Here is a 26,005-nt window from a genome sequence, read left to right as displayed (position 1 = left end):
CAGATGGTTCCCTTTCGATGTTTTACTTCCAAAGCACAAGCTCCCTGACAACTGCTACACTGTTACTGCTGCGTCTGCTGCACTTCAAACGACATGAACTACAAAGAGCACGTCTTCACCACTGGCCAGTGTTGAGGACAAGTCTGATGTAGTGACAAGCCAGTAGCACAAGAGCACCTTGACAGAGAAGCAGCTGAAGGTTTGCTTGCACTCTTTGGACCAAACTTTTCATAGAAAACAGTGTTTAAAATAATAGAGTATTGAGAGCAAAGCATGGCCAAGGCATCATGGGTTTCTGTGTGATTACATTCTCTGGCTGTCTAACTTGACTTATGATTATCTTGTGTGTACAGTATGTTTGTGCACTGTGTGTGGTCTTTTTGCTCAACAACATACAGTACATCATGCTCCACTAACCCTTCCAACCCTTACTTTTTATGTGTGTGCAGTGCACATGTGTGTGTGTGTGTCATTCCCAACCCTGTCTTATGATGATGGATTACTGAGAGTCATTGGAGCTGCTTGCAGCCTCACTTATCCTCCATCAGCTCTGGCTCAATGGAACAGTACTCTCCATTGTTTCAGTGGATGGTGAACGCGCACACGGACGTGCGTGCGTGTGTGTGTGTGTTTGTGTGTGCGTGTACTTACACACATGCATGCACACATCCTATCTGCTGCGGCACACACACACACGCGCGCAAAACCAAACCAAACCAAACAAACAGATTAGTGATCCTGAATTGCCACCAGCCTGGCCTGAGACAGGTCTGCAAGGCTTATCTGCTGACCTTTGAACTTAACATCAGCTAGTCTACACCTGCCTCATCTCACATTCAGACACACACACACACACACACATTTCATTCACATTCATTGCAAAGGCAATAGATATTCATGATAGAATATGAAACATTTAAGAGGAATACATTTATATTTTCATCCAGTCGAACAAATGTTGATCCATTAACACACACTTGACACACCAGACATTTAATATAGTACAATATTCTATCCTTGTAGGCACACAAGAAGAATAGTTCATAGTGACATGTAACTCTCAGTTATCCTGTCTTGTCTATATTTTTATCTGCGATAAGCCCGATGAGGTGTAAGCAACATACAGGATGCCCTGTAGGACTTCACTTCCTGTCAGCTTCTTTGAAATGAGCACATCAGAGTTGAGTTAGGAGACGAGGCGCGAAGGCCTTGTTAAAGTACTGAATCCCAGCCTTGAGTCCTTCCTTCTAAGGCTCCTGTGACATAACACACAAGGATGCCCTCGTTACTGCCTGTCATGAGAGGGAAAAAAAATGAAAAGAGAGGAAATTGAGTTGCCTCTTGTCCCTGACAGAATCAGCTTTTTCTGGGTGGAAGAGGGGGAAAAAAGCCCCATAAGACAACACCTTGACAACCCTTCCCCATCCCCCTCCTCCCTACACCTCAAGAGTCTAACTTATGCTTTGTGTCTGCTCGCTCTGTGTTGTAGAATTCAGTAGCTTGTCTCATTTGTTTCATGCCGTCCTTTCAATGGTGCCCTCTCAATCACCACCTCTCTTTGATGCTATTTTTCTCCCTGCCTCTTAGTTTTTCTCTCCGCTCATTCTTCTTTCTTTTTCCTTGCCTTTGGTTCTTCTATATTAAACCATAAGTCTTGAGGTCTTAACTCATACTTCATAACAGTTTCTGGTCTGGTAAGGCCCAGGCATTTCAAGTTTACACATATTTTAGATTTTCTTTAAATCTGTGGGGTTGAGTTTATGAAAAGGATGGATTTGTGCTCAGGCAGTGATTTGTGTAGCTACCAGTTTGACAAAGATCAACAAAGTTTGTTAATTTGGTGACATCCTTGGTAGCAAGTGGTGATGCTGGAGTATTTTACCGTATTGTATTTTCCAGAAATGACAAAGCTAACACTGTTGTCATAACTGTGAATTGTGTTTTCTGTTCATTTTCAGCTGATGGTGTTTGTTTTTGTGCAGGTTTTCAGTGTTTGTATTGTCTGATCAGCTATCATTGATAATTCCAGCCTTTCCGTCCTATTTATTCCATCCAATTGTCTTCTTTTCCTGGGAAGGACCTAACCAACACTGCGTGACACGAGATGAACTGCAAACACTCTATTGAAAAGGCTACGGTTGGAATTGGTATTTTGTTGTATCAAGAGGGATGTAAATTTATTCATGAGAAAGTGCAGTGGATTATTATTTTAGCCGGAAGGCATGATACTAAGCAATTCTTCAACACTGGTAGTCTCAAACATGCACATACTTTCTGTCACTAAATTTAAATGTTAAAGTGTTTTTCTTTTTTTTTTTTTGCTAGGAATATACTTGGGATTTAAATTTAACTCCCTAACTCCCTTGTGGTCGTGGTTAAAAATGGCAGTAAATGGCTTTTAATAGCAGAAATTCCAAAACGTGATCATCATCACCAAAATCTAATATATTTTAGTGGCTCATATGACTTATAAACTTATAATGAGCTGGCTGTACATAGTTATATTTGTTTTTTTGGCATCCTAAATATGAATCTTTTTGCATTTGTAGTTGACTGATCTGCTCACACATGACACTCCAGATAAGATTACAGTCCATTATTTTCTGTCATACGTTTGAGCTACTCTCAACTAGAGTACTTTCTGTCCAGTTATCCATTGTTATGCCAGATAAAATCATCATGAAATATGGATTTTATGCAGATATTCTGCTGCCGTTGATCTGGTTTGGTAATTGTGAAGGCTGTGTGAATCTGTGTGTTTGACTATGTGCTTATCATGTGTAGTGTTCTGTAAGACAAAAAGGAAAAAATGTTTTGTTGCCTAATAGCATGTGACAAGGCTTATTGCTAGATCCGTTACTAAGCCTCTTTGGCCAATCAGGTGGCAGACATTTTAAACTGCTGTTGGATGAAGTCAGAGTTGTGATCACTTGGCTGCAATCCTCAATCCCTGTAGTGTGTGTGTGTGTGTGTGTGTGTGCATGCATGAGTTCCTGACCTGGATTTTTTTCTCCGAGAATATCAGCCGTGAACAGTATGGTTCTGTTTTGCTGCAGCGCCTACAAACAGTAGAGCTCTTACAGCTTTGGTTTTTTCATGTCAGAGTCATATTTTGCTGTCACAGACTTTCAGTCCTTGGAAAAAAAAAGGATGGTATTAATACAGCAATTAGTGCAGTTGCAGTTTCAGCTCTTTGTCAATGAAATTCGCAGCCCCGGTGAAGGATTTCTACTTAAGCTTCTTTCTTGTCAGTGTATCTGTCAGCAGAGAGAGCAGGAGCTGTCCGTTGTGCTGAAAAGAGGCTGCTGTATTTGCCTGTCTGCTCTGTTTATCTGTCATTTCTCTCCACGACTCTCTCTCTGCTTTTCCCAAGCAAATATTCACACCATTACAGTTACTGCGCATTTCCTTTCTGCCCTGTTGGTAATGTCTGACCTCTCGCAGTTTGCCTTTCCTCTCTTGAGCTCTCCCTCCTTGCTCTGTCCTCTTCTCCTTCTCTGTTCTTTTTTTTTTTTTTTTTTTTTTTGCTCCTTAACCTTCCACTTCAGTAAGCAGTCTTTTGAAAACATTTTGTCACAAGCTGCTCATATGCTAATGAAATGGCCCCTCATTATTATTGGATTATTTTGGGATGATTGCCTGTATCCCACCAGTTCTCTTGCTCTTCCTCTATCGCCACCACTTTTCTCTTTTAGCTGTCATTCATGTCAGTCGCTGCCGCCGCTGCTGTTGTTGTGAGCATGTATGTGTGTGTTAGTGATGAACTGTGTGAGAGTGTATGTGCGAATGACTAAGACCTACAAGACTTTTTGCAATGAATTGTTTAAAAGGCTGTTGCCCTTTGAATGCTTAGTATGTGTGTGATTTGGCTGAGTTTGTGCTAGTGTTGATGCGCACTCGTCTGTATGTGTAGAGTATGTTTTAAGCTTGCACTTGACAAGGCTTTGAGTCAGATGTTGGAGGCGGGAAAAGGCACATTGAACTGGTCTGCGGTGAACTGGAGACTTTCTAGAGGCTTTCATAAAGACAGATCTCAGCAGGTATTACTGTCTTATCTCGCCTTCTCTTACTTCTCTTTTATCCCGCTTTCCCTCTTTGGTTTCTGGCAGTTAATAGAAACTGACAAGCCAATACATGGGAACACTCAATAGCTTTGCTTTTCTTTGATGTATGTACAGACGCACATTCACGGTTATTTTTGTGGAAAATGCGCCCAGGGTACAGCTCTTGGCACCGAGAACACAAATGTCAGTGTTTTGAATCTAATGAAACTGTAGAGTTTACACTAATTTGCTAAATTGGAGGTAGCAGTAGCTTGATTGGAATTTGTCACCTTTGCTGGGCAGTGCCCTTGACAGGATCACACCAGCTGATTGGAAACAAGCCTTTTATACCCATAGGCCTCAATGTTTATGCATACATGACTTTTCCCATATACCAAATTAAGCTCTGAAATGGTGCAAGGACCGAATAGCTAATTTCTATTCAGTCATAGCATTATGACTCATACATAAAATGTATATTCTTAGCACATCATCTGGCTCTATTCTCAAGAACATTCAATTTAGAATTTTTCACTGATACCCTACCATCTGCATTTCAATTCCTACTTAAATGTTTCCCAAGAGCTACATTCAAAAATGTATTAAGAAATTTCTGGTTGCCAACTGCAAGTATGTCATTTATTTGCACATTTGCTGTATTTTTTTCCTTTGATCTTTTATTGTATGTCTTAATGCAAAATATTCATGGCATCCATTGCTTTGGGTTTGCTTTGCGCCATGGTTGCAAACCAAAATTTGGTCTATACTTATTAAGGGAAGCCACATGATAACTAACAAACAAATAAATCGTATGGGGGGAAAAATGCAAATCCGGTTCCAAGAGTACAGCGGATAAGCTCTAAACCAGACCTTCATCCCAGCTTATTTTCTCTAATTTTCTCTGTATTGGCATTGTGATTGGATGGCTTATACTTGACAAAGAAGTGAAAGGGATGAGAACAGTGTTGATGTCAAAAAAGGAAGTGTGGTTGCTGCATAGAGCTGCTGTATGTGGCTGACGTATCAGCTTGTAATGAACAGCCATCTGCACTCTCCTGCAGGGAAAATGCAATGTGTGTATAAAAAAAATGCAACATGCGCACGTGTGTGTGGCTTGTTCTAGTTTCTGTTGGCTGTTTGAAACTCTCTGGATGGTTTTGGGCATCCGATGGTGGTTAATAAAAGACTAGTATACATACCAGTGTTGTGCAAGGGGAAGATGAAAGGATGTACTATACAGTCCCATCAGTCTCAGTCCAATCATTGAGAGTGGCTGGATGAAGTTCTGTCAGTTCTCCATGAGCCATTAGCTTTTTCCTACACACATCTCACAGGCACATGTAATGCAACCAAGGGCAAGGGTGATACATTTGGCCTAAAAGGTATTGTAAATATTTTGTCTCGCTCACAAAATGGAAAACCCCAAACAAGAGACTTAGCTATGCTACCGGCTCTGGTTTTAGCTAAATGCTAATTTCAGTATGCTAACATGCTTACAATAACAATGCTAACATGCTGATGTTTTACAAGTATTTGTTTTATTTGTTTACCATGTTTAATACCATCTTAGTTCAATGTGTTAACATTTGCTAATTAGCACAGTGTGTGTCATTAGGAATATCATTAATTTTGCAATTTTGGTGTTGGATAAATAAATACAATTCATCCTTTGGGAAACACAAATGTCTGTCTAATTTCAAAGAAATCTCTCTGGTACCTATCAAGACATTTAACTTTGAAGCAAAAAAGGCCAGCATGTTGGTTGAGCTAGAGGACAAATTAAAGTGTCACCAAAGTCAGTATAATTCATTCTCTTGGGACAATGAATAGTTGTACCACATTTCATGGCAACCCATCCAATAGTTGTCAAGATATTTCAGTCTGGACCAAAGTGGTGGACGAATCGACCGAAATTTCAATCGCCATTTCCAGATTCAGCCCCACCACTGGCATGGCTAATAAACAAATACTAATAGAACTAATATCATACTAACCTCTATGATATATTCTGCATCAAGCAGACATACTTTACATGTACAAGAACAGACATAGTTATGACAGACTTTCTGCAAACCTTAAACAATGGTTTGTTTAGTATCTGATTTTGCTGAATCAAATGACTTTTATATCACTGAGGAGACTTTATTGCCCTTTTTGAGACCTGTATCATCTCTGTTGCTTTAAAGTGTGTCTGATAGACTCAAGACTCAAACACTGTCCAGATACGCAGACTGCACATGTGTCTATGCTACACTTTATGTTACTATAGTAACGTCACAGGACGGATAGAGTAAATGTTTGAGAGAATTGAGATGACACATTCACATAGTGACATAAAATCTACAGTAGATTCAGTCACTCATAAACATTTGAACATGGTTCAGAAATAGTATTTATAATTGAATCTAACTAATACATCATCCATCTGTAATGTAACTAACTTAGCATGCAGTACATGTCCTCCCATAATGCTACATAAGCTGGAAATGCTACTCTCTGCCCTTTTGCATTTTTTATGGCGACGAGAAACATTTGCAGTCTACATCAAACATTACTTATAAACTTCTGATACTTTTTTTTTTTTACCTGTTATTGGCCTTCACTGCTACCACACAACACTCACACACACACTCTCGCACGCACATACAAAAACCTTCCTGGCTTGTGCTGGCCTAAACCAACCCATATATCCCCCAGTGTGGATTTATGTAATCACTGGTGTATTTTTGCTGTGTCTGATGTGTGTGTGTGTGTGTGTGTTGAAACCTTGCTCTCCACTGCATATTTGCTAAAGCTGCTCTGCTGTGATTTCTGCAGTGTACTTGACTTTTGGAAAGTCTAAGCTCCACACTTCATGCATAACAGCTCTTAGATATTCCATACACTCACGGCTGATACCTTTATTTCGCTGACTCGTGCGTGTGTGTGTGTGATGACTGTGTGATTGTGATGTTGTTGTTGCTCTGAATATGAGTTGGGGGGGGGGGGGGGGGGCTGTCTTTCATCCCATCTGCCATCTGTGCGGACACCGGTACAAAGGCCCACGGGAAATGCAGTCCAGGGGGGCTCCTCCCTCTGCGTCTGGGAGGAGTCAGTCAACATGTCATTGTTGATCACGATCATAGAGGAAGAAACACCTAGACCGCCTTTTCCATTGTAACTCTGGTTATTAACCCAGGGCTTTAATTAACCCTTTCCATTATTCATTGATCCACAACCCAAACATATTCTTTTGCTCTAAATATTCTCATCACCCTCGTTTTTAGAGCCCACATACATCCTCAACCTAAAGTTCTGGAAAGCCAAGAATAAGAGAAGTTTATCCTGAATATGAATCTGAGCCAATGATAAAGTTAACTGCTGTTCTTATCGATGCTGTTTAGCAAAAATGAGGTCATGCAGAGTGTGGATTATTGAGTGTTTAGTGGCCAGTTTAGCTCCAGTGTAATCCATATCTTTTTAGAGATTTGCCACGGTCATCATCGGAGCGCTAAACCCTCCACCGCACATTGTAAGGCTGTGGGCAATAAAATCGCTCTGCCGTCCTGATAAGAAAGCACAATAGCATTCAGCCCCCATTTTCTATTTCGCTCCATCAATCCTATTCGCTCTCTCAAACACACACACACACACATTTTCTCGCCAACGTTTTTCTCCTCTGTCCAACCTTCTTTCTCCCGCCCCCTTTGCAGTTCACACTGTTCATTCTCTTGTTTGTTTTTCTCCCCTTTCGGGTCGCTCTCCTGCTCCCGTTCTTTTTTTTTTCCCCTCACTCTCCTACAATTTTGCTCTCCTGCGCTCTGTTGAGCCCTCTTGGCGAAGCGTTAAGTGTATAATCTGTGATCTCATGTCTAGATGGGCCTCTCGTCTCCTCTCCCACTCCGCGCACAAAGGGACTGAATGGCTGCGGCTCACTCAGGGGACACAAATGAGTAATGAGCCACACACACACACACATACACACACACACATACACAGAAAACAAACACATACACATGCTCACACCTCTCCAGTGCACTCCCAGGGGCTTTGAAGTTGCATATTGATGATGCCAGCTCCAAAGGCTCAATTGAATGCACAGAGGCAGAGGAGGCGGCTATTGACCATCCACTCGCCTCTCTGACCTGTCATCTCTGATGGCCGTAATGAGCAACAGGTGCCTCTTTTGCCAGCTTCGGCCTTGATAGTCATCCAATATTCAACAGTCAGTCATAGTAATCAGCCAGCGTAATGGCTCGTTTGATGTGCCATCGCAGCACTTCATAATGGTGGCTGTGGTGGGTCTGGATGAGATCGTTTTCAATTAAATAATAATAATTTTAATTAATGTAGCAGCTTTCTGAATGCACCTACAAAAGTGGTGTTTAACTGATGAAATTAGCAACCAAAAAAAAAACATTGATAAATAGCTGGGTCATTTTGAAATGTGAGAGCATTGATGGCCTTTTTTTCCTCTTCATATGTTCTAGAAAACCAAAAAAGGAGAATGTTCATGTAAAACATGACGATGTGTTACAGATGGAAGAAATGCAGGTGTAAATAATAACATGAATAATGGCTGTTTCAGGGTTCTGGTATGTTCTAGTTCCAGTTTTTTAAGTCTCAGATGGGTCGGGATTATCACGCTGGATTACACAAAACTCACAAAGGAGAACTTTTAAAAGCCGCCTGAGGTTTTTTTTTTGTTTTTTTTTACAGTTTCAAATGTTTATATAACTTGACAAATTACCTGGTGAACAGCCTCTTTCTCTACTACTCCATCAGAAAAAAAATAAACATGAGTATTTGCAAAAATACATCTACATGGCTATATTTTTACTATTGGCAGACCCGAGGGGAACTCATCTCTAACAGTCCCAGTGAATTGCTCTACTTTTTCAGCCCTACAGGATAACAGAGAATGTCCTCAACTAGAAAATGAAAGCAGTGGATGTTCGTTCAAGCGCTTTAAATGACCAGTGTTTATGTTTTCCTGACAAGCGGCATCCTGTGGTCATACAGATAATGGATGTTCTCTTCCAGAAGCAAAAGCAGAAGGAGCGTGACATTGCAACTCTATAGAACTGCAAAAACCCCTCAGGGAGAAGACTCGTCACCAGCCAACAGTTTACCTAACATTAGCCAATTAGTTTTAGTTGCTTAAACCTTAAATACGTTTGAGGTGGCGGATTATAAAACCGGTTTTGTAACAGTTTTATGGGTCATTTTTGAAGGCAATGTTATTTTATTTTGTTATTTAGAAGACTTATCAGGCTTACAAAATGCAGAATTGGATATTTTGACTTGTCATAATAGGTAGAACACAGGTGTTATAAATAATAATAACTAACAATGGCTCTGTTCTATTCAGGGTATCAGTATCCCAGTAAGACATTGTGACAGTGAGCCAGTATGCACAGCAAGACTCCAAAAGTGAAGCAGCTATATGTAATTTAGCCATTATTATTTTTCTTATTTACAAACGTGCTTTTCCTGCCGTCAAAAAAGGTCCTCTGTGGAAAAAAAAGGCCTGCATTATTGCCCTCGGAGCAACTCAGGACTGTTTCTGAGCAGTGCGGCTGGTGAGAAAGGGTCAGATGGACAGAGGCAGTGTTTGTTTTACCAACCTCTTATGAGAGCTGGTTTTGGCTGGTCGAGGTGCCTGCTCATATAAGCTCTTTGTGGTGTGAAACGGTCCTGGCAGCCCCCCCCTCCCCCCTCCTCCCCCTACCTCTCCCCCCACCTCCCCTCCCTCCCTCCCTACCTCCTCAAACTCCCACATCCCCGACACTGCTAGAACGATGCCAAGCTGAATGCCAGCCTCCTTCAGGGCCTGAATGGTCAGGACAGAATTAGAAATGGAGGAACAGGGAGGAAAGGTAAAACATAAAGCATAGAGCTGATACATGAAATAAAGACATATCACAATTGAGGTTTTTTTTTTTTTTAAACAATCAGAGTGAAAAAGGTGAGAAAGCGTGTTGTCTGGCAGACAGACTTCTCTCAAGTCCATAAATACTCGACAATATAAAGATTAGTCATCAGTTATAAGTCCAGCGGGAGATATTTTTACATTTCTGCTTCTGAAAGTGTTTCAAGGTTAAACAAAACATACTCAACGCTCTGAAGCAGGAAATTTTCTTTCTAGTCATAACTCATGGTGAATATTCGATTTCAATATTCCGCAGACCTTGAATGTGTTTTGTTTATTTCCAGCTTGAGCGTATTTTCATATGCAGTAGGCATATAACATGCAGACACACATTCATACGCACCAGCACAAACACAAACACTGCCTCAAGTGTTTACCTGTCAAATGCTCATAAAACCCCGTGGATGTCGATTGTGGGGAAGAGGTTGTCACTTCCTTAGCAACTGCTTGACGACAGGCTGTTTGAGTCACCCGCTGGTTTCCTTGCAGTTTTTTTTGTTTTTTTTTTGTGAATGGAACACACAGACATGAGCAGGACGTCAGGGAGCAATCATTGTCATGATGCTGCCAAAACAAACGTCTTCGACCAGTTGCCAAGAAGACAGTGAGGTCAGCGCTCACATTGCCTCGGAGGAGAGAGTGGGTGGCACTGCCAAACCCCCCCCCCCTCCCCTTTTTTTTTTTTCCTCGCGGCGGGTGGCATAATGCGGGTCCCTGTGTATGTGTGTGTGTGTCCTTTAACCACCAGGATACATGTCAGGGTAGTAAAGGCCTCTTGTGCGTCCCCACTGATGTGATTACTTGTCCCTTGGTGAGATGTTTTCCAGTAAGACGAAGGGTGGGAGCTGACATCATGGACACACAGAGTGAAGGGAAAGAATGAAGGTTATGCAAAAGAAGCATGTTCCCTCTTAAAACTAATTAGTTAGTCTTTGTCCTTGTATGTGGTGGCAACCGTGATGGTGCTTGAGTGCGCTCAAGTGTGCTCACACTGTGATCGACCTTATTGCCATCCAGGCAGCATGTTTATTTATACATCAATTAAAAGCTTCACTCGGGCAAATAATGGGCACGGAAATGCTCGAGCATTTATCATTTTTATGGAAGCCAAATGAAATGGAAAACATATATTTGATGTGAGTGTTTTCATCTTGAAGAATATTTCCTCCCACATCCCTCCATCCTCCCTTTTTATATTTCCATCTCTCTCCGTCTGACTGTCCTTCCCTCTCCGTGTTCCCTGATGTTCTTGGTCCAGGCTGCTCTTGGCAGCGCCGCCCAGGTTTTAGTTGCCTCTCCAGATGTTGCTCCTGGTGGAGGAGAGATATAATTATTACAATATTAATACTTGCCTCTTTTTTTCTCTCCCCCCCTTCCCCCCCTCCCTATTCTCTGTATTGTTGGTCACGAGACCCAATTTGTTACCATCGTTTGCATCACCCCCTCTCATCGTGTTCTGTACACTGGTGGGAAGTGTAAGCAGAGAGAGATTATGCCTGCGCTGTACACATGTAGGTATGCCCCGGGGATGTGTGTGTTTCCGTGTTCAAGTTGCTGTGTATCTGCACGCGAGTTTTCTACAAAGACTATCTGCGCCGTCTCCCTTTAAGCTTCTGTTGCGTGGTATATTGAGCGTCTTCAGACTAGCAGGTTTGTATAGATGTTGTAGGACACAGCAGTCCCCTGTGAGATCTATAATTGGGAACCTCAGAGGAGAGGGGAAAATTCGATGTAGGATGAATTAATTCTTTCTCCTTTTATTCCATTCCTCATTCAGTGGTCCTCTCTAATCTGTGCTAATGCGGTGGCAGAGTGCACTGGATCACTTCACAACACAGAGAGAGAGAGAAAGACGGAATGAGAGTGAGAAATGAGAGGCAGCGAGTCAGTCCGAAGAGAGGAAAGAAGGAAGAAGAGCACGGACATTGTGCACCTGTTGTTGTTGTTGTTGTTGTATTGACCAAGCTCAAAATCTAAAATCTGATCAATCACAAGGTGACATTAGCAAACCTTAAGGCAAGACAGCAGCCACGGCTTAGAAGGTCTAACCCTTAATGTTAAAGGCCTCACTGGGGCTGAGACCAAGTCTGTCGATGGGCCAACAACATGTAATGAATGCTGCTGTTACTAATGATTGCAGCGGCTAATGTTCCATTATATGTCGATATTGTATATGGAAGCGTAGGAGACACGAACCGCTGTCTTCTTTGTTTCTTTTTCAGGTGCAACAGCATGAATCAGGGTCGGGGTCAGTTTTCTTTCTTCATATTAATTTATTTTTTTTGTATATACTGTGCATATTATAAGGGTAAATTAACATATAGCCTACAATTATAAAATTGATTTGATAAAATATTATTAAAGCTGCTAAAATCAATATTTTTTATATTAACAATGGATCAAACGATGTGAAAGAAGTTGCTTATAATTACCCGACTGTAGTTCCCTCCGTCTCTCAGCTCATTGTTTTAGTTGTATGGTCCTCAATTTTACTGTTTTGGTTCATTCTCACCACTGGGATCAGTGTTGTTTTCACAAGCAGCAGACAGTTCAAGTGAAAAAGCCCAGAAAACTCACTGTACACTATCCGACCAGAAGCACACTGCAGACAGACCAAGTAAGTGACTAGCTGGTGAACAAAGTGGAGCATTTAGTAGCTAAAGACCCAGATTTTTCTCTCAGGAGTAGGTGGAGACCAAAATCAGCTAAAAGGAAAGTTTACTTATATTTGTCAGGTGGACACATGATGCTAAATGAATGCTTATGTTGCTCTATATCTAGACGTGATCTAGATGTGATCATTGGAAGTCACTTTGGTCTACCATTTTGAAGGCTGTCTCACAGCTCTTATTCCTGCTCTGAGGAGCGAGGACGCACGAGAGCAGCCTTCATGGAAGCCTTTACCGACTGACACGCCCCTTTATCGGAAAGCAGTCATTGATTGGACGCTGCAGCTGATTGGACTGATCTGATACATCACAACATCACTGCAATTATACAGGACAGATTAAACAGACTAAACTCAAGTGTATCACTCCCAAGATTGATATTTTATTTGTTTTATGATTCACCATCTAGTCAATCATCTGTTAATTGTCGGTCTGATCAACAAAAGAACGATAACTTCATTTATTAGAAATACGATCTGTTCATGAGCTATTATTTCCCCCATTAACTATTACTATGGATGAAATTAAAGTCACGGAGAGTCTGTCTGTCAAACACATTTTAAACACATTTATATTTTACATCATTTATTGTCATTTCCATTCAGTCACATCTGAACATTTGAAACTTTTAGCCTAATAAATAATTTCCAGTGTTCAAAAGACACCCTGAGCATATTCTGGGTTATTAAACAATGAATTTACAATCCGAATATTAATAAATCCAGATGCAAATAATTAATAAATACACATTCTGCTAGTAGAAATGGTTCATGTGTTTCTGAGCAGGACACCGTATAAATACAGAACGCAGGTTTTTATTCATGTACAGGTGTTTGTTAAACAGGTAACAGAGAGAAAACACAGCTGCTCTGGCAGTGATAACTGTGAGCCTTTATTAGAATTAGCACAGTGCACATGTGGGCAGACACAAACTCAATCAAAAAGTCGCTCCAGCTGTTAAAGCCGACTGACAGCTGATCCAGCTGTGATCAGCTGCAGCCGTCAACAGGAACGGACGTAGCTTCACATGATGCTTCAGAGGAAAGGACGTCTCATTTCTCTAAAAACATACTTCCTTGTTTCCTCGCATGGTTTCCTTCCATCTCTCCACTTATCCTTGGTGGGAGGGACCAAGACGGAAGCAAGGAAAAGACTCAAATGAGGGAAACATGGATCCAATTAAGAGACTTAAGATGTGCTCCATGTCTACTTATTGACTTTTTCTAGAGCTTTCAACTGCATCTCATTGTCTTCACCAGTGGACGGAGTTTGCTCAGTCGTACTACAAATTGATATTCAAGCCGGTAAAGTGTTCCACTGTTGTTCAATAAATCAGAAAAAAACTCTACACACATGTTAAATAAATGTTATCTATTTTATTATTTATTACAATTTACTTGGAATGATTAATTTAAACAACACAACCGTGTAAACAAGAGATGATGGTGATCATCTCACAAGACATAATTCTACTGGAAGCAGCTAGACGATAATATTGAATTCATTCCCAGCCATGCTCAGAATCGTTGTTCGGTTAAAAGGTTGTTTAGCCACATGGAGAATGAATTATGAAGAAAAAAATCCCTTATTGAACACAGTGCAGTTTTCATTTTTGACTGGATGCAAAAAAAGACCCTGACCCTGTTATTCATCGCCACCAACACTTTCTTTCATTCCCCTGATAGATATTGCACTCTTCAGAATGCAGATAGCAGGCTACTACTCTCTCTTTTTTTCATCTCATTGAGAAACATACTTGACGTATCCAGTGTTTTCATTCTCTCCGTCTGCAAAGACTATAGTCTCACTCGTGTTTATCCTTTCCCGCGTCTTTATTCCTGCTTGTAATCTTTGGTCTCCTATAGCCCCCCCCCATAATCTATTGCATGTTTCTGTTCCATCTGAGTTAATAACCTCAATGATGCTCTCTTAGCTTGTTGGTTGCCATAGCTACGATTTCCTGGATAGTGTAGTATGCTGAGGATGAACTGTGTGGGTATGCTCGTGTTCATGTGATGCATGAGTGAGTGTGCAAGTGTGTGTGTGTGTGTGTGTGTGTGTGTGTGTCAGGCACGGTGATATGAAGGCTGTACTTTTCACGAGTAATTATAGTGCATCAGCCATTATGAGACAGAACATTTGCACTTGATTTTTAAAAGTACGGTATCCTCTGACTAATGCTACCTGAGAGGACAGGGACTGAAATGTGCATTAATCAGTGTGTGTGTGTGTGTGTGTGTGTGTGTGTGTGTGTGTGTGTGTGTGTGTGTGTGTGTGTGTGTGGCGGGGGGGGGGGCATGTGTGTATCTGAGGCAGTAGAGGGGGACATTTTTATGCCTGCTGTATTTTGCGAGTAATTGTGGTTCACAGAGAAGTGTGCTGTGCTCCTCACATTATAAAGAGAGAGAGAGAGAGGGAGAGGGGGAGAGAAGAAGAGGAGATGGGATTGTGTGTGTGTGTGTGCGTGCACACAGATGAAGGACGTTTATTTGTTGCAGTATGTGCAGCCCCCGGCAGAAGAAATGCTTTCCTAACCACAATCAGCATCCATCAGAAGCCAGGCTTACCTCTCCTACAGACAAAAGGTTAAATGCTTCACTAAATCATTCTCTCTTTTTGTTCTCTTTTTCCTCCCACTTGCTTCATTACCCTCCCCCCCACCCTAACCTCACACTTCCACTATCCGCCTTCCTTAACATCGGTCCCCTTCCCTTTTCCTACCTCCCAACCAAACCACGCCCCTCCTCCCTCCTCCAGCTGGTGGGCGGCGAGTTTGACCTGGAGATGAACTTCATCATCCAGGAGGCGGAGAGCATCGGCTGCATGGTGGAGCTTCTGTCCCACTGCGAGGTGACGTGTCAGGCCGAGATCTGGAGCATGTTCACCGCCATCCTCCGCAAGAGCGTACGCAACTTACAGACCAGCACCGAGGTCGGCCTCATCCAGCAGGTGCTGCTCAAGATGAGCAGCGTGGACGACATGATCGCAGGTGAGCAACGCACACACGGAGGGATAACTACTGTGCATTCGCGAGCGTGTGGCGATATACATGAAGACACACGACAAAAAACATGTGACTATTGAATCAAAATTTGAATTCATCGCTTGTGTGTCAGAAGTGAAAACAACCTGAAAGCATAGCTGCACAGAAAGATTCACTTAAGGATTTAAAGGAGAAGTGCTTTAAAGGTGCCTGTGGATACCCTTACACTGTCTTATATCATCATCGTATGATAAGTGAGGATAAAGACTGGTGTTGCAATGGTGTTATTTAATTTCTCTCACTTATCTTCAACTTGCCTTGGCTAGGTAGTGATTTCTCACAGGTAGTGATTTTCTCAAAAGTACCTTTTCAGAATCACAAATCAAGAGCCTAAACTCCTGCGTCCAGCAGTTGATTGTATGTGTAAGTGTAAAAAAACCAAAAGTAATACCATAGAAAGGAAAAAGAGAAAGCCACTTGTCACATTGAACACATAGCATGTCTCCTTACATCACACTGTTAACATTGGGATCTTTAGGAATAACAAAATCATACCCCCCAAATCATAAAATTGCTTCAGCACACCGTCAAGCGCTTTATAAGCTTTGTTTAAAAAGAATTTCAGGTTGGATTATTTCCTAAAGTTCAAAACAAGCAGTTGAAGATATCTTTCACTCACCTCAGACTTTGTGGTTCATAACAGAAGTATTTCATGTGCGCAGGTGTATTTGCCCTGCAGTCAGACTTCTATAACAACCCGCCGGCGCTGGTGCAGCAAGAGCACAGTAATGACCTCAGTATGTTTGTGTGTGTGTGTGCGCTGCGATTCGTACAGCTTCTTGATTGCAAAACAGCACATGCACAGCCGTCTCTTTACATGATCATATTGACCTTGGTTTACCTTTAACGATGCCTCGGAGTGCGCTTCCTTTCCTTCCCTCCCTCCTCCCCCCCCCCAGTGTCCTCTCTGTCCTCCCTACCGCCGCAGGATAATGTGTTTTATAACTTCTATGAGTTATTACTGCTCACCACAGCAGAGTATACGGCGCTTAAATCAATTTAATGCCAATTCCCACAGACTCCCTTTCTGAACCCTGATTCTAACCATGATTTTTTAAAAAACTATTTAAAATGACCTACATGGATTGATCATGCAAAAAAACCAGAGCTTAGGGGTTTTGAATCTAGGACATTGTGTATCGCGTTTTCCTCTCATACCAGGCACCTCAGCGAGCTAGCCTTCTGCTTTATTCCCTATCGCTGGGCTCTGGCTAATGAAATATTGTGGGAACACTCTATTCATATCTAGCAGGCCTAATGGGAGAGAAGAGCCTTTGTAAGCAGATTGGCTCACTGTGCTGTACCTCTGCCATATCCTCACTGATCTGTTGTGGCTGTGTGAAGTGAAAGTCAGTGAGGCAGGAAGGTCATTTTGACCAAACAAATGCCTTCTAACACAATGTGCCTTTTAATTATCTGATTAAATATTCATAGGGAAATGTGTTTGAAGCCTTGTTTTTGTCAGTTTCATGACATGTAGTCATTAAATAAGAGCTCTTTTGCAGCCTTAGTTATGTTGTTGACAGGTTGTTACAGGGTGTTAGACTCCCTGCTAAAAAGTTAATAAAAGAAAGAAAGAAAAAAATAAAATACAGTATATTTTATATAATGTATTTTCAGATTTGGATATTTTCTGGACATACAAATATTTGTTTATTGATCTATTTGATCAAGTTAACATGATCATTTTCTATACCATTTTCTAAAAGTTAAGATCTATCGAGACCACTGACAAGCCTGTTACGGTTGTCGGTATTATACGTATTTGTTAAGCTAATAGCTGAGAGCATTACACACATCTAAACATCTAGTGTCTAGCCTGATATATTAAGATGAATATTAATGAGACAAAAGGAAAATGCTTCTTACATGTTAAGACATTGGTAATAATAAAACAGTAATCTAATATTGTCTTGCTCTTTGTGCACTTTTGTCCTTGAGTCTTTGTTGGATCTAAATCTTTGAACCTGCACATTTGAGATGACATATTTTTCTGGATATTAGCCAAGGCAACACCTTCCCACCCTTACAGCTGACAGATGAGAGAAAAACATGTCAGCATTCAGACTCAAGTATTTAAACAGATAATTATTCACTAAACTATAATTTCTTAGCATAAATGAGTTGTTTAAGAATAAAGTCTAACTAAGCCACAACTGCACCAAAAAAAGAAAAAGATATAATGTGCTAACATGACAAGATTCTACATCGTGATGTACAAATTCACTGCATGAAGTAATGCTGTGCACAATGTTCAAGGTTGTGTGTATTTTGGATACAATAGAGAAGCTCTGAGCACACTTGAATTTTGACTGCACTGCATAATAAATTGCCCGACACTCACACAGTATACTAACTGTCTCTTTCTGATGACCTCACCATATTTCATCAGAGTAGTGTCAGTTGAGGGCCTTCCAAATGCTGACTCACAAAAACACCCATAAGAACACACACAAAGACACACACAAAGACACACATATTCAGGTTTGTGCTGTTTCTCGAGCTCACGTTCCACATCTGTGCCTGTCTTCTCAGACCTCCTGGTGGACATGCTGGGAGTCATGGCCAGTTACAGCATCACAGTCAAGGAGCTGAAGCTGCTCTTCAGCATGCTGAGAGGAGACAACGGCATCTGGGTAAGCTGATGGACACTTGTGTGTGTGTGTGTGTGTATATCAGTAGGTATTGTGTTATGGCTACAGTGTTATGACCGTAGTAGTATTTTTGCTGAAAAGGCACATGCACATCATAGGTGCTGCGAGGTTAACGAACATAAAAATAGCAAAAAATAGAAAAGAAAAATCACATGTTGATGCAGTGAGTTATGAATTCTTTTTTTTATTTCATATTATGAGCATGCCTGACATCCGTAATTGCTATTGACATTTCTTTAGGGGATGATGTCTCCATTCAAAAATACTCCTACCCCAATCCAGACTCCTTTTTGTGGCTCTGATGGCAGCAGAGTGACAGAGAAGATGAAACTAGAAAACCCCTAAATGTTTGTTGTCTCTAGTCTGGTTTGACTTTGTGAGTTTAACCAGTTTTACACTTAAAGTAAAAGCCCCATTTCACTCTTGATTAATTCTGGAAAAATGCCTAAATTTGTGATTATTATGTCAGTGTGTTTAAACAACAAAAGAGACTCATATGAAGTATTTGCTGCTAAAGATGTATGAGATGTGTCACTGGCTCTGATATGCCAGTATTCTACAATTAATGTTTGTAGGAGATAAATGTATTTCATATAAGATTAATTATACACAATGAGTTTGTTTGTATATGTCATTAGTCGGGATGTCGGTTAATGTGATGGTTGTGCTAATAGACTTGAATAATAGAGGATGGGTGTGTATTTATGTGTGTTTGCAGGGTTTCTGCCAGAAAAGTTGTGGCTGAGATTGTCTCTAAAATGAGAATAGCTGGTCCACTTAAAGTGAGCCGAGGCTGAAGTTGTCGCTAGCTTTGGGGTTAACCCCCTTCACTTCAGCTGGATGGCAAACAAGACACGGAAACTTGGCTTGGAACCTGAGGAGTTGTAGCATTTATTCACTGACAAATAGCCTAAACTGTACACACACTGCAGTAATCAAAGCTATATTGCTAACTTCATACTCTCTGCTCCGGTCACTGCAGCCTCACCTTCACACACGTGCTCTCTCTCTCTCTCTCTAGACCGCACGCTCACTATGCACTGAGCTATTCCTTAAAGGAGCTACGCTACTTGTATAATACATTTTAGCCCATAAAACATCTTAAAATACATTTTTTTTTAAAAATCCCCGATGCTTAGGACTGACGGGCCGCCGAGCTTGCAGTACACTGGTGGAAACCTGCGTTTGGATTGATTTGTGAGTGTATGTTGAGACAAGGGCAATTTAGCTCACGTTTTGTTTTGTTTTTTCTCTTATAATTGACATTATTAATGCAACAGAGGTTTGACTATGTTGTTGTTGTTGTTAGAGTGATAGAAGCATGGTGAAATCAGCAACAGCCTAATCAGCTGTGAAGGAGAAACACATGAAGAAGGATGTGAGAGGAGTTTTTTCTCCTGGTGAATCCTGTGAAATGGTCCCACTCTACATACTGTACATATAACCACCATCTTCCAACCACTGAGCAGCTAAGTGCCTTGCTCAAGGGGTTTTCCTCAGTTCTTTCTACCAGGGTTTTTTCACCAATCATAGAGGCATTTGCTTTGTTTGTGTCTATTGCCAATGAGTGTATGCCTGAATAACTTTGCAGTAGAATGAAAAAGGGTTTGATTAACATGTTTTCTCCTTCACTGAAACATCAACATGAACCCATCTTACACCCGACTGCCTCAGTCTTTCAAACTGAAAATACATAGTGCCAAAGTGTTCATTGTAGAATTTCACCTAAATTATCCAATGAAATTGGTAAAATTGAAAGAAAATTGAGGGTAAATACAGGCCATGCAGTTGCTAATTCATTCTTACTCCGAGTGTTACAATGCCAAGTTTACATTAAGTACCTGTTAATAAGGTTAATTCAGCAGTTGAGAGTCAGGAGTGCTTAGTACGAACGCCAGCTACAGTGCTACTTTTTGTCTTCTTAACTGCTCCCTGTAGTTTGCTGATTGGTCCAGCTTCAAGCTGCTGGGTTTAGTTCATTCAGAGTGGATGTATTAAGAGTGAACTGGGGAGATTTAGGATGGTTTTGTCAGGCTCAACCTTCTCCTCTACTGTCCCTGCTCACTGTAGGGTTAGCGAAGCAGCGGGGCGTTCAAACCGTGTGATGCCTTAACAGCTGCTGGAGTCCGCTAGTTGAGTCAATATGCCCTCGTTCCCTCTCGTCAATCTCTGCTCTTCTCAGGCTCCAGGACAACCACCATCAACAACCCCCGGTCACTGATCAGTGGTCCACAGCTAAACCATCATCCATCCCTTCGGTTCCTTCTTCGTACCTCCAGTAACAAATCCCACCCCATATACCTTGCCTCTATTTCCCTGTCTTTTCCAATTTCTCCTCCCCCAGCAACCCTCTCCAGAGACAGATCGATTAAGGGTTGCCATGGTATTGATGAGGTGTTGTCGGGGGAGGGCGGAGGTGATTGAAGAGTTATTGATCCAGTGGGGTTGTGGTAGAGATGTGATGTCACACCATGGTTTTATTTTTTTTAACAGATTCTCTCCCCTGTGCCTCTGATAGGCGACATCTGTCACATACTAAATGACAATCATCCTCTCCTCTCCTCTCCTCTCCTCTCCTCTCTTCTCCTCTCTTCTCCTCTCTTCTCCTCTAGCCAAGACATGCTATCAAGCTGTTGTCGGTGTTGAACCAGATGCCTCAGAGACACGGTCCTGATACCTTCTTCAACTTTCCAGGACGCAGCGCAGCGGTGAGACTGACCGATATAGATATATAAATACACACACACACACCTGAGCCCAATTAACAAAAATAAGTCAAATTTATTCTTTGTGCACCCAAATTGCTAAAAAATCCCTAGTGGCATTCTTGTTTGCAATCAGTCAGCACATCTTAATTGCCACTTTGCTCCACCAGTGCAATGACTTGAATGGTGAAAAGGAAGTAATGAGTGACTGAGTAACGTATTGATTACTATAACCATTGGCAAGAACTGTCCTGATATGTGTGTGTATCCTCTCCCAGGCTATAGCATTGCCACCAATTGCCAAATGGCCTTACCAGAATGGATTCACTATCAACACTTGGTTTAGGCAGGATCCACTCAACAACATCAATGTGGATAAAGACAAACCATACCTCTATTGGTAAGTAGAACAACATTCATCTCGACCATTACATAATAAAATTCTTTTAATTGGGACTGAAAACATCTAAAAGTACTTTGTGTGAACTTGAAAGAAATGACAGCACTGTCAGAATGGCCATGAATCTGTCATTTCTTTGCCCATTTTGTTGACCCAAAACATCAAGTTGATATTTTTGCCAGTGCAGTTACAGAGGAGCTTAATAGAAGAAAAAAAGGAATCAAAAACATCAATGGTTAACATCGGGTTTTTGTATCAGTCCTTTAGAATGACAGAGTAAGGCTTTCTTTTTAGACTCTCAATTTTCTAGTTTCAATCGCACAGAGAAAAAAAGATTATAAAGAAATGCAGAAACACCGGTGTCTTCACTGACAGTAGTAATGATTTTACTTTCTGTGTAAGGGGTGAGATGCACTTATTGATAACTGTGTAAACTCACTCTCTTACTTCTACCATCACCATCAATCCAACTAAAGAAGAAGCAAACAGCTGAATACCAACACATCCTGCACTGCAGAACGACCCATAGGGGCGTTTTCTAATATACCACCTCTATCGGTGCTTTCCAAAACTGTGACAAATCACTGTTAAAAAAAATAATGGTGTTTTATAATGTGACAACACTGTGGTTAAGGTCTGGTTAGGTTTAGGCACAAAGAACACTTGGTTAGGAAGGATCGTGGTTTGGGTTAAAATGATCCCTTGAAACCTGGTTTATACTTCCTTAAAGTTAGGCAACCTTTGTCGTCATGGTAACAGTAAACACCACGACAATTGTAGTTACAGCTTTTAAAAAAGTGTCCCGACTCTAGGTTGGAAACGTGACTCTTTTGGTTGGAAACGGGAAGCGAATGGCGGTCTGAATCCACCTTTTGCCATCTATCTATCTATCTATCTAGCCATCCACCTAACCTGTCACCTCCGATTATGGAAATTTGTCACCTTACATTTACGTCATCTGAACTGCATCACTTCTGCGGGTCATAATTACTTCAGCTGCTAGATGGCGTCTGTCACTTAAATGTAACTATAGGTTGTTTTTGCCTGAATTTTCAACCTGTCGTTTTTTCTTTTGAGGACGGGCTGCTGAATATAGCTAGTTCAGGCCTTTTCACTCTGGGTGTCAAAAGGCATTCTGGTTAAAGTGAGAAGAAACTAACTGAAGTGAACAGAAATGACGCAGGTTGAAGGAGAGCGCACTGCACACACAGCATGAGAATGCACTCAATAGACCGCCGCTCAGGTCGAATAATCTCCCACATAAGCTGTCAACACTTTACAGGGAAGGCAAATGAATACTTACAGCACATACAAGTAACCAAAGTTTCTCCTCATGATGGTTAGGAAGGTTATTATAATCTGCCAATAATTTTTTGGATTAGTTTATTAATAGTTTAATATATCAAATGTCAGAAAATAGTGAAAAAGGCATCAACAAATTTTCAGAGCTGCTTGTTTTATTTGACTAATAGTCCCATTTTTTTAATTTAATTTTTTCTACACTACAAAAATTCAAAGGATTTCCTGTCTTAAGAGTATTAAGGATCTCTTTTAAAACAATATTCAGATGCCCAAATGGACATTGAAACAGATTTTTTCTTGCTGTAATCATTCCTCCCATTCATACTGGCAATTAATAGATTCCCTTTCTAATGAGCTTACAATGTAAGTGATGGGGGACAAAATCCACAGCCCTCCTCCCGTACAAAAATGTATTCAAATATTTATCTGAAGCTAATATTAAGCTTTGGCCTTCCAAATTAGTCGAATCAAGTGGATATCTTTCAAAGTTACTGTCGTTTAGAGCCAAATTCCCTCTTTTTGTTATGGAAACACAAAGAGGGAATTTTTTTTAATAGAAAGACTGTAATTCTGGAAGATATCCACTTGATTTGACTCACTCGGACTGCTGAATATTAACTTCAGATAAACTTTTAAATACATTTTTGCACAAAATGAGAACCGTGGAAGTGATCTTTTAACATCCAGTATGAGCAAGAGGAATGATTACAGCAAGCAAACCTCGTTCAGTGTTCAAAACTTTTCTGCAACTTTTTATTCAGAATTTTCCAAGAGTTTCTTTAATGAAGCACAGCAGATGATAAACATTTAACTCATCAGACTGAATGACACATACAGGAAGTTAATAGATAAACAGATAATGAATTAGAACATAACTGTAAATGTCATGGCACTCCATTATGAGTGTGCTGGGTGGATGCCTCCGCTCGTCGCTCAGCCCTGGACCTCGCTGGCCTCACTGTTAGTGTTGTAAGTGCAAGCCGTTAGCCACCATGAAGCTTCATTAGCTCTGACCTTTTATTTAATTGAACTCCTTTACTCCGCTGCTTGGTTTCTTCCCCCACCTCTTCACTCTGTGAGGCTAACCACTAGCGTCCTCGCCGCACACCCCCCCCCCCACCCCCCACCCTCACAGAGTCAAACTGTGATTCATTACCAACGGAAAAGTGCGGAGCTCATCGTCTACAGGAAGGATGACACGCATCCTTATATTCTCCAGATACCATCGCAGAGATGAGCTCTGATCATGAAAAGTGTCAGGATGTAATCCTGTTTCCTTAGTAACCGTTTGTCAGGTTGTCATGGTAAGTGAGGAGCGAAAGGGAGTCTGCCCTCCTCTCCTCTGGCCCAGGTCTTATCATCCTCCCCCAGATGCAGCTGCTACTCCAGCAGCCTGTCTGATACTGGCCTCTGCAGCTGCTTGAAGACCACGATAACGCGCTCCTAACATGTACCAGGGATTCACTTGAGAGGGATTTATATCTGCTTTCTGGCCCCGCTATGTGTATGATCCTTTTAGGCTTATTATAGAAGTTAAATGTGTCTTGTTGTTTCATGAAGAAGCTTAGCTGTGAGGCTGGGTTTTACATGGAGGTTAGGAGAGCGGTAAGAGAAACATTATGAGGGAAAAATAGAAAGAGGGGGATTAGCAATGTTTCTCCACAAACCTGTGATCTGGGACACCTGGTGCTGCTGCGAAGAAAACACATTAAAATCCTGCTTTTTGTGACTGGTATTGGTTGAGATACGTGTGTAAAAAGGTGCCCTGCTTCTGTTTTGGTGGGCAGGATTTCTTTTGGTAGACTTTATAAAAGAGGTTGACTTTCTTTGATGTGGATCATCTTTTGCAGTTATAGTGGTAGCTTGCAGAAACAAATTAAATCAGGCAACATATTGTATTTGAGATGTAATTTATTTTACAAATGTTTACCTTTACTTTAGAAAAGTTGTTTTTTTTTTTGTAATATACATCCAAAAATGTCAAGTCATTCAGTGTCTCTAAAATCTAATGAAACTCCTCAATGAACGCTAGAATTTGCACAATTTATCAAGAAGTGTTATATTAAATTGATAAAAGACTGAAATATTTGAAACTTTCTCTGATTCTCCTGCAGTTTTCGCACCAGTAAAGGAATAGGTTACTCCGCTCACTTCGTGGGAAACTGTCTCATCGTGACATCGTTGAAGTCGAAAGGAAAAGGCTTTCAGCACTGTGTGAAATATGATTTCCAGCCTCGTAAGGTAAGACACATAACCAAATAACTCCAAATCATGTTTAGCCAGTGCTGAGTTTGGTAATCCTGTGCCACTTGTTAGATGACAGCATCAAAAGTGTGTTGCTGCTCTCTCTTTCTGCCTCTCCTCGCACTCGCTAGGAGTGTTGATGAGTGTAGATAAGGTCTGTCAATTAAGACCTGCACACCGCCCCTCTACCGCACTGTCAGCACTCTGCTGCTGTCCTGCGCACAAACACGCACTCTCGCATGCGCACATAAACACACACACACGCATTCACTTGATGAGATGGCCTTCTGCCGTATTTGCTGACCCAGTAAAATCGTTGTACTGCCTAACAAAGTTCCCAGTGGTTCCATTTGATCAATTTATAAGTCACCACGTCTCACAGCATTTTGTCCACTGTGTGTTAATGCATGTGTGTGTTTGTGTGTGTGTGTGCGCTTTCATGCACATGTTGTATTGTCCACTCGCCAGCTATGCATACACCAGCAAAATTCTCGCTTATCCTCCTCCCCCCACCACAGCCACCATCTCAGTCTTTTCTCCAGGGAATCTGTGTGTATTGTCACCAGGCATAAGATGCTTTCTAATCACACACACACACACACATACATGCACACTATTAATGGCGTATTACGGTGAGCGAAGGGAAAGCTTTGGAAGAGAGTTCTGGCACGTGAAGGAATTTAACACGTGGTAATCTTCCATGTTAGCTAACCTTCCTACAAAGCGCTAATACTGTTAGAGGGAGCATTCTCAGTATTGCTAAGACATGAATTTGACTAAGCCGTACAAAAACATCTTAACACAAACACACAGTAATCTATAAAAAAATCTAAAATGAATCATCACGCAGCAGGATGCACTTATAAATAGTTTGTTTTGATAGAATAACAAATGCTACAGTGAGAATACATTTTGCTTGCCACAGGCTCAATCAGGTTTGCTTTACAGTAGTCTAGTCAATATAATGGATTTGAGCTATAAGGGAGGCAATGCATGACAAGTTTATTTGTATAGCACCTTTCAAACACAGAGAC

The 26,005-nt window shown here is 41.2% G+C and overlaps 1 protein-coding gene across 10 annotated transcripts in view; it reads left to right on the top strand.

The window, feature by feature from the left end:
- The window catches only part of nbeaa (neurobeachin a), a 99,482-nt gene that overhangs the window by 16,150 nt on the left and 57,327 nt on the right, over positions 1-26,005 (top strand). For all 10 annotated transcript variants that reach the window (XM_067608251.1, XM_067608247.1, XM_067608254.1 and 7 more), the window contains exons 2-6: positions 15,381-15,612; positions 18,202-18,302; positions 20,933-21,028; positions 21,304-21,425; positions 24,842-24,968. In XM_067608251.1, coding sequence (XP_067464352.1) covers positions 15,381-15,612; positions 18,202-18,302; positions 20,933-21,028; positions 21,304-21,425; positions 24,842-24,968 — 678 coding nt within the window. The remainder of the gene's footprint in view (positions 1-15,380; positions 15,613-18,201; positions 18,303-20,932; positions 21,029-21,303; positions 21,426-24,841; positions 24,969-26,005) is intronic.

The sequence above is a fragment of the Thunnus thynnus genome, chromosome 13 (assembly GCF_963924715.1).
Source record: "Thunnus thynnus chromosome 13, fThuThy2.1, whole genome shotgun sequence".
In the NCBI taxonomy this organism is placed as follows: Eukaryota; Metazoa; Chordata; class Actinopteri; order Scombriformes; family Scombridae; genus Thunnus; species Thunnus thynnus.
Note: the sequence above shows the minus strand (reverse complement) of the source record. Positions and strands in the feature narration are given on the sequence as shown.